The following is a 10,380-nucleotide window of genomic DNA, read 5'->3' as shown; positions in this document are numbered from 1 at the left end:
AACCATAACAATACATTTAGCTTAAAAAAAATCCACTAATTTGTTCTGGTTATAAACCCGCCTGCTTCTGCATAAAAAAAAAAACATGCGCCGAAAAGATCCATCTCCGAACATTTCTTTTTGATTCACGAGTTCTGTTGAATCTGTGTCTGATTTTGTCCCACAAAAGCCACGTATGTCGAAATAAGTGTTTTTTGCTGACCATTGCGAGTTAGTTGCAGTCAGAAAGGCTCCAGCCAGAATCCCGTATCTCAAGATACAGGGTTCTGGCAGGGAATGTTGTATGATTCTTAATGCAGTAATGCCAGCCAGAATCCCGTATCTCAAGATACAGGGTTCTGGCAGGGAACGTTCTATGATTCTTACCGCAGTAATGCCAGCCAGAATCCCGTATCTCAAGATACAGGGTTCTGGCAGGGAACGTTCTATGATCCTCACCGAAGTAATGCCAGCCAGAACCCCGTATCTCACTATACAGGGTTTTGGCACGGATGGTTTGTGTACAACAAACGATACTTGGTTTCGGCACTGATCAATAAATCGATCCCTTTTTAGTTTTTGGTTCAAACTCAATATTTACATTGAAGAGGAAGTCAATAACTATATTTTGGTGTAAAAAAATTAAAATCACCAAAAAGTCGAGATACTGGGTTCTGGCAGGGAACCCTCGATATCGTCGCTATAAAAGTTAGTTTAATCCTACTGAGGTTGCGTGCAGAAGGCTGCACAGAATATGGTTTGCTTCGTTTTGTAGATGTAGAAGCCTTCGCTGCAGCGTCGCACAGTGACAGCCGTGCACCATCCGCCATCCGGCCCACAGGCACGTGAATCAATCTGCTGACCTACTGGCGGCAGGGACTGTCCCTGCAGCCTGAGCACCAGTGGGATGTCGGTGCTGCACTTGTAGTACTGCAACCCACAGTGTGAATGATAAGTACAGACATAATGCATACCGTAAACGCTCGCCCCCCACTTCTTGATTAATGATGTCACAAACATTATTTTTGAGCACCAGTGGGATATGGCGGTCCCGCACTTGTAATACTGCAACTCACAGTGTGAATGATAAGTACAGAGAGAAAATATATCGTACACTACCTTGTATACGCCCATTATCGAGTAAACGCCCAGCCCCTACTTTGGGCCGAACGTTGTGTGTGGGGCATACCACCTAGTGAACGCTCACCCCCCCACTTCTTGATGAATGATGTCACGAGCATTATTTTGTAAAACCAGTTGGAAGTCGGTGCCGCATCTGTTGTACTGCAACCCTCAGTGTGAATGACAAGTATAGACAAAATACGGGGGTACGTTGTCTTTGAGTGTATTCCATGACTTTGCCTTGAATGCTATGGTTGAAAACATATACACTTATTCTTAACGAAACAGACATATAAGAACATGAAGCAAAGGACGTACCTTAACCAGTGCTTACACAGCAATCTGCAAACAAGGGGTCTGGCTGGACACTACACATCGGGATCAAATCTATTACTAATTTAAATCGTAGACTTCCTATCATAAGGACATATGTTGCACAGTCATAGGCTGCAAATAGCAAACTAGCCAAACACATAGACAGAGAGATTCAGTTACACACACTTAAACCATTACAAAGACACAAAGTCAAACACACTTACACACACAATTACACTTACACACACACACACACACACACACACACATATATATATATATATATATATATATGACCCCCGCACACACACGGACATCCCCCCCCCCACACACGCGAACATTCCCCCCACGCACACGCATTCACGAACATCCCCCCCCCCCCACACGTATACGAACATCCCCCCCCCCACACACACACACATATACGAACACCCCCCCCCCCCCCCCCCCCCATCACATACACGCACACTCACCGAGACGGAGTTAAAGGCTGCCATCACAGCGTTATTTCCATTTAGAAACTGGAAGCGATACCATCTCAAATCAAGGTTGTCACACACTCTTGATTGACCGTTGTAGTAATCCCTCTTGTCCGCTGCAAGCACCTTGTGGTTCAGACAGGGATCTGAAAGAAAATGTCACTGTCATTACCAAGGACGCAAGGGCTGTTAGTAATAGCTTCTGAAATCCCAAGCAACCTGATATTCTGGCAGGAAACGGAAAGAAAATGTGTGTGTCATAAACAATGATGCAAGGGTTGTTAGCAATCGCTTCTGAAATCCCAAGCAACGTATCTTTATGGCAGAGAACAGAAATAAAATGTGAGCGTCACTAACAATGACGCAATGGTTGAATTAGCCATCGCTTCTGAAATCCCAAGCAGCCTCTCATTCTGACAGAGATTGGAAAGAAAATGTGAGTGCCATTAACAATGACACAAGGGTTGTTGGTAATCCCTTCTGTCATCCCAAGTAACCTGCAATTCTGGCAGAGATCGGAAAAAACCCAAAGTTGATGTGTGTGACGTGTACATATCACTGACGTCACGTGCCGTAATAAGCCCCCTTTCGTCCCAAGCAACTTGTAGTTTTGACAGGATGTAAAAGAACAATGGGACCTGAAGCAAAATGTATCTTCTTCTTCTTCTTACTTCTTCTTCTTCTTCTTCTTTCTTCTTTCTTTCTTCTTTCTTCTTTCTTCTTTTTTCTTCTTCTTCTTCTTCTTCTTCTTCTTCTTCTTCTTCTTCTTCTTCTTCTTCTTCTTCTTCTTCTTCTTCTTCTTCTTCTTCTTCTTCGTTTGTGGGCTGAAACTCTTACGGCTTTTACGTGTTTTACAGACAGCCCGAATCTTCTTGAGGATATTCCCCAAGGACAATAAGATATACCAAACACCAACATGTCTTACCTCTGTGATACGTTATTGTACAAAGGAAGATAATTAAAAGATATACCAAATACCAATATGTCTTACCTCTGTAATACGTCCTTGCATCCAGTACAATAAGATATACCAAACACCAGCATGTCTTACCTCTGTAATACGTCCTTGCATCCAGTACAATAAGATATACCAAATACCAGCATGTCTTACCTCTGTAATACGTAATTGCACCAAGGAAAATAATTAAAATATATACCAAATACCAACATGTCTTACCTCTGTAATACGTCATTGTACCAAGGAAAATAATTACAAGATATACCAAATTAATACCAACATGTCTTACCTCTGTAGTATGTCCTTGCACCAAGCGCCACCGCTGTAGATGACGTTCCCAAGGACGGAACAGCATTGTAACATCGGCAGACAGATGAAGAAACAGGGGACGATGACTCAACAGTGTGGGTGAAGGCGTCACAACAGGCCGTGGACGAGCACAGCACAGCGCAGTGACGCTTCGAGCGTGCGGTCAAGTTGAACAGAACATTGTCCACAACGTGTTGATCATCCAGTCCCTGCACGATCTGAAATGGGGGAGGATCTGGGATTGACCCGTACACACCACTGCGTAATGTCCAGTACGCACACAGCGAGAGTAAGAGGATGCTTGACGTCATGCTGATGTTGACGGTTACCGTAGATATGTTTGCTGTTGTTATATCGGTGCTGGTGTCAGTGGAACAATCGTTGGGGATAGCGCTGATCCTGAAAACGGAATATGGCTGCCTGAATAAGGAGTGGGTAGACGGATGCATGTTTTTGATTAAAAGCTCCACAATGATGTGCTTGGGGGGAAAAACAAAACAAAACAAAACAAAAACAGGCTGGGCTGCCAACAAGCCCCCCCCCCCCCAAAAAAAAAAATAATAATAATAAAAAAAATAAGGAGTGGGTAGAAAAAAAAGCATACACGTCAAAGTCTTATCGTACACAATTGAAGTTTACGTGGGAGTTGTGTTTTTTTAACAAGCGACAGTTAGATCAAACAGCAACATTACATTAACTTATCATAAAAACGTTCTGTCACAAGTTTGCGACAGGTGGGCTCTACAGCCATATGTACGTACTTCGCCAACACATTATTGAAACACATTTCGCACCCAAATTAAAGCATTTATTCCCGTCTCATTTCATCTAAACTGTCCAAGCCAGTTAAGGCTGGAGTATACACGTGAGGCCATATTTCAAAGCGGTTAGACTATTTTAACATACATGTTTTCTGTTAGTTCAAGGTTTGCTTTATCAGAAAAAAAAGGAAAGAAAAGGGCTTAACGCGCAACATTTTAAGTTATCAACTGAAGTTAGAGCATATGTGTCACGCTTTTTCATGCAAACCCTACTGCAGAAATTGTAAGATTATATTGTGAATATGCATACACAATAACAATCAAATGATTAGAAACAGAAGAAGAGAAATAGGGAAATAGGATCAGTATTAGGCCCTACGTTGTTCCTCGTTTATATTAACGATATAGTGAAACATATTGAATCTGTTATTAAATTATTCGCTGATGACACAAGTATGTATCTATCCATTGAAAATCCTGTTCTCAGAGCCGAGATTTTAAATTCAGACCTGAGTAAAATTTTTAAATGGGCCAAAAAGTGGAAAGTTCTTTTCAATCAAACTAAAACCGAATTATTAAATTTAGGCAGACAACAGAATCCGGATTTTACTGAATTAAAGTTTGGCGATAACACATTACAAGATGTAGAAAAGCACAAGCACCTAGGTGTAATCGTTCAAAATAATTGTAAATGGGAGTCCCAAACAAAATCTATCGTAGCCAAATGCCGCTTATTGATTTCTTGTCTGCGCTCATATAAATTATAGATTAAGCAGAAAATCCCAAGAGAACATGCATAAATCATTCATATTGCCAAGTATTGATTACGCAGACGTTGTAAGGGATAATTGCACTACCGGATTGGCAGATGAATTAGAAGGTCTTCACTTAGAGGCAATACGGATTATTATTGAAACAGTTCGAGGAACAAGTCACCGAAAATTATATCAAGAATCGGGTTTTACTACACTCTCTGAACGACGCAAACGCCATAAATTAATATTATTTCATACAATTGTTCATAACAAAGTTCCCCCTTATTTAAGTGCTGAACTCCCACCTCTCGTATCTGCAGAAAACCCGTATCACAGGAGACGCCCATTAGAACGCAAGATTCCATCGTATAAAACAGAATTGTATAAATCATCGTTTTTCCCATCAACAACACATCTATGGAATGCCTTGCCTGATGAAATCAAACTTATCGAATCCATAAGCCAATTTAAAAGATATTTAACTGCTAACGATCCAGTTGTGCCACCGTATTTTTATATTGGAGAACGACAGGTCCAAGTGATTCACAGTAAATTAAGGTTAGGCATGACCGACTTAAACCAGCACCTAGTCGATAGGCATTTGAGCAATAATCCAGCGTGTGCCTGTGGCCACGCATCAGAAGACGTAAAACACTTTCTTTTAGATTGCCCTCAATACGATAGAGACCGAACCAGAACAATAAGTACTCTCCCCACTGATCAAATTACGATATCAACACTCTTATTTGGTGATGCAAGTTTGTCAAAAGAATTAAATGAATCTGTTTTTGACAAAGTCCAGGAATATATTATTTCAACTGGCCGACTTGGGGCAAAACGAATTTGAGTGCAGTATGCCCCATTCATTATAGATAATTTAAGTCTAAATTTAATTAAGAAGTTATAGCGATTGTCATTGGTATATGCAATTGTGATATATACTTATGTTCTCTCTCTCTCTCTCTCTCTCTCTCTCTCTCTCTCTCTCTCTCTCTCTCTCTCTCTCTCTCTCTCTCTCTCTCTCTCTCTCTCTCTCTCTCTCTCCTTCTCCCTCGCTTACTCCCTCTCTCTCCCTCTCCTTTCCTCTCTCTCTTTCCCTGTTATATTCTTTGTTCATTCTATTGTCGTGTGTATATATATATATGTATGTTTGCACATTTTGTTTGTTTCTCGTTTGTTTTGGTTTAAAAAGTACTTGTCGAAGTCTCGTCGCAAGTTATCGTAATCAATATGTTAAATTCTCCCGTTAGGGTCACCACCATAAGCTTGAGCTTGTTGATGATCCGTAACATGTATCATGTTCAATAACATATGAATTGTTGAATAAACACTGTTTAAACCAAATAGGGAAACAAACAAAAACATATAATACAAGTCGCGTAAGGCAAAAATACAACATTTAGTCAAGTAACTGTCGAACTCACAGAATGAAACTGAACGCAATGCAACGCAGCAAGACCGTATAATCGTAACATCGTCAGTCCACCGCTCACGGCAAAGGCAGTGAAATTGACAAGAAGAGCGGGGTAGTAGTTGCGCTGAGAAGGATAGCACGCTTTTCTGTACCTCTCTTCGTTTTAACTTTCTGAGCGTGTTTTTAATCCAAACATATCATATCTATATGTTTTTGGAATCAGGAACCGACAAGTAATAAGATAAACGTGTTTTTAAATTGATTTCGACAATTTAATTTTGATAATAATTTTTATATATTTAATTTTCAGAGCTTGTTTTTAATCCAAATATAACATATTTATATGTTTTTGGAATCAGCAAATGATGGAAAATAAGATGAACGTAAATTTGGATCGTTTTATAAAAGAAATATTTTTTTTACAATTTTCAGATTTTTAATGACCAAAGTCATTAATTAATTTTTAAGCCACCACGCTGAAATGCAATACCGAAGTCCGGGCTTTGTCGAACAATACTTGACCAAAATTTCAACCAATTTGGTTGAAAAATGAGGGCGTGACAGTGCCGCCTCAACTTTCACGAAAAGCCGGATATGACGTCATCAAAGACATTTATCCAAAAAATGAAAAAAATGTATAGGGATATCATACCCAGGAACTTTCATGTAAAATTTCATAAAGATCGGTCCAGTAGTTTGGTCTGAATCGCTCTACACGCACGCACACACACACACACACACACACACACACATACACACACACATACACACACACATACACCACGACCCTCGTCTCGATTCCCCCCTCGCTGTTAAAACATTTAGTCATAACTTGACTAAATGTAATAAAAAGAAGGTGTGTGTTCAAAATTGCGACAGTGAGGCCATACTTTCTTTCTTTATTTGGTGTTTAACGTCGTTTTCAACCACGAAGGTTATATCGCGACGGGGAAAGGGGGAGGGGAGATGGGATAGAGCCACTTGTTAATTGTTTCTTGTTCACAAAAGCACTAATAAAAAAATTGCTCCAGGGGCTTGCAACGTAGTACAATATATTACCTTACTGGGAGAATGCAAGTTTCCAGTACAAAGGACTTAACATTTCTTACATACTGCTTGACTAAAATCTTTACAAACATTGACTATATTCTATACAAGAAACACTTAACAAGGATACAAGGAGAAACAGAATCCGTTAGTCGCCTCTTACGACATGCTGGGGAGCATCGGGTAAATTCTTCCCCGTAACCCGCGGGGGGTAGTGAGGCCATAAATCTACCACGTTAACCTAACCCACATAAAAACTATGTCACCAAGTTGCGACACTGAGATCCTACAGCACACCTCATTCACTCAACAACAACATCAGTTTTGCAACAATCTAAAACTAAAGGAAACAAATCTAAAAATAAAGAGACTGCCAACGTTCCAGAATAAAAATTTAAAAAAACAAGAAAGGTAATTTGTTGGAACGTTTGTTATTGACAAAACAATACGTTACAGTCGCAGATATTTCGATCCAGCGGTCTATTAAGTGCACAGACAAACAAATATTAAGTAAACCAAAAAAAAAGACTTAGCTCGAGAAAGGTTCAGTTGCTTGGGGAGAAGACACAAGCGATTATGTCGTCACGCTCATAAGAAAAATACCTATCTCAGGTAAAACTACAGGGGAAGCTATTGGAAGGGTATCTATCATGTGTTAGAGAGTACAAACTCTCAGACCATCGGAAACCATTGCCACGGTGACGTAAGCAAAACTGCCGATCGCGTTTCTTGTGTCAGTCCCTTTTTATATTTAGTCAAGTTTTGACTAAATATTTTAACATCGAGGGGGAATCGAAACGAGGGTCGTGGTGTATGTGCGTGCGTGTGTGCGTGCGTGCGTGTGTGTGTGTGTGTGTGTGTGTGTGTGTGTGTGTGTGTGTGTGTAGAGCGATTCAGACTAAACTACTGGACCGATCTTTATGAAATTTGACATGAGAGTTCCTGGGTATGAAATCCCCGAACGTTTTTTTCATTTTTTTGATAAATGTCTTTGATGACGTCATATCCGGCTTTTCGTGAAAGTTGAGGCGGCACTGTCACGCCCTCATTTTTCAACCAAATTGGTTGAAATTTTCGTCAAGTAATCTTCGACGAAGCCCGGGGTTCAGTATTGCATTTCAGCTTGGTGGCTTAAACATTAATTAATGACTTTGGTCATTAAAAATCTGAAAATTGTAAAAAAAATAAAAAAATTATAAAACGATCCAAATTTACGTTTATCTTATTCTCCATCATTTGCTGATTCCAAAAACATATAAATATGTTATATTTGGATTAAAAACAAGCTCTGAAAATTAAATATATAAAAATTATTATCAAAATTAAATTGTCCAAATCAATTTAAAAACACTTTCATCTTATTTCTTGTCGGTTCCTGATTCCAAAAACATATAGATATGATATGTTTGGATTAAAAACACGCTCAGAAAGTTAAAACAAAGAGAGGTACAGAAAAGCGTGCTATCCTTCTTAGCGCAACTACTACCCCGCTCTTCTTGTCAATTTCACTGCCTTTGCCATGAGCGGTGGACTGACGACTCGGATGCTACGAGTATACGGTCTTGCTGAACAATGGCATTGCGTTCAGTTTCATTCTGTGAGTTCGACAGCTACTTGACTAAATATTGTATTTTCGCCTTACGCGACTTGTTCTTTATGATACAGGAAGACTTGTTTTGAGAATGTGAATGTATGCAAAAGCTCTGTGTGTGTTGTTATGCAGTTTTACTGATTGAAAATGTTGCTGTCAGCTCTTTATTTCACGTTTATCCAGCTGTCACCGCTCGAGATAGGCAGTTAGCAACAAGACCGACACGGTTGGCCTAGTGGTAAGGCGTCCGCCCCGTGATCGGGAGGTCGTGGGTTCGAACCCCGGCCGGGTCATACCCAAGACTTTAAAATTGGCAATCTAGTGGCTGCTCCGCCTGGCGTCTGGCATTGTGGGGTTAGTGCTAGGACTGGTTGGTCCGGTGTCAGAATAATGTGACTGGGTGAGACATGAAGCCTGTGCTGCGACTTCTGTCTTGTGTGTGGCGCACGTTATATGTCAAAGCAGCACCGCCCTGATATGGCCCTTCGTGGTCGGCTGGGCGTTAAGCAAACAAACAAACAAACAAACAAAGTTAGCAACATATAACTGAACAGAGAGAGTCTGTTCAAAAACCAAAGAAGTTTGTGTGCGTTTAAAAAACAAGAGGCGAAGCCTTCAAGGCTCACGTAAGAAATCGACAAACAGTAACACAAACTCAATCACTCCGTCGCACACACACACACAGTACACACACACACACACACACGCATACACGCACTCACGCACACACACACACACACACACACACACACACACACACCACACACACACACACACACACACACACACACACACACACAGAAAGAGCATAGGTGAAACTGTGCAAGAAAGCGAGACACTAGATCTAGATCTGTCTGTCTGCATGTAGCCTACTTACATGGACACGACTGCCAAATAGTCTCGGCCCGCTCAAAATAACAATCACCGAGACTTTCAGTAATTCCATCGCGTGACGTCTAACCCTCGTACGTCATAATGTGACGTCAATGTAATATGACGTCTTCAAATGTTAAAGTTTCTACCACAGACATACATACATACATACATACATACATACATACATACATACATACATACATACATACATACATACATACATACATACATACATACGCACGCACGCACAGACAGACAAAAGTTAGCATCGCATAGGCTACACTTCGTGAGCCAAAAATGACATAAGCAATTGTTTTATTAGCGGGACGATATGACACAACAAATGTGTTTATTTCAACGTTCCAACATCTTACCTTTCTCGTTCGTTTATTCTAAAGCTAACAGGGCATGCTTGCCATAAAAAAAGGCTTCGTAAAAAAGTTGTCAAACCAGGCTCTACAACCAACTGCATTCAATCAAGAAAAATCAGTTAAAATCAAAACCTAAAGCTAACAATAAAAGCATACTCGCCATGAATCGGGACTTTGTCACAAAGTTGCGACGGGCAGGCATTAAAATCAACTGCATTCCCTAAGCGAAAGTAGCAGCTCTGTCAAAAAATGAGTTAAAATCAAAACCTAAAGCTAACAAAGCGTACTCACCATAAATCGGGGCTTTGTAACAAAGTTGCGACAGGCAGGCTTTAAAACCAAGAGCATTCACTCAACAAAAAACAGCAGCTCTGTTACAAATGCTGGCGGTTATGTTGTTTTA

General features: G+C 40.4%; 1 protein-coding gene across 1 annotated transcript; it reads right to left on the bottom strand.

Moving 5' to 3' along the window:
* Window positions 1-676: 676 nt before the first annotated feature.
* LOC138972213 (uncharacterized) lies at window positions 677-3,700 on the bottom strand. Its single transcript, XM_070344948.1, has 3 exons — window positions 3,143-3,700; window positions 1,890-2,041; window positions 677-909 (listed from the first exon to the last, which is right to left on the bottom strand). Exons 1-3 carry the CDS (start codon window positions 3,609-3,611, stop codon window positions 700-702), a joined length of 831 nt encoding a protein of 276 aa, XP_070201049.1. The 5' UTR covers window positions 3,612-3,700; the 3' UTR covers window positions 677-699.
* Between the last annotated feature and the right edge of the window lie 6,680 nt (window positions 3,701-10,380).

Source organism: Littorina saxatilis, linkage group LG8 (genome assembly GCF_037325665.1).
Source record: "Littorina saxatilis isolate snail1 linkage group LG8, US_GU_Lsax_2.0, whole genome shotgun sequence".
Taxonomy (NCBI): domain Eukaryota; kingdom Metazoa; phylum Mollusca; class Gastropoda; order Littorinimorpha; family Littorinidae; genus Littorina; species Littorina saxatilis.
This window is presented reverse-complemented; position numbering and strand designations above follow the sequence as displayed.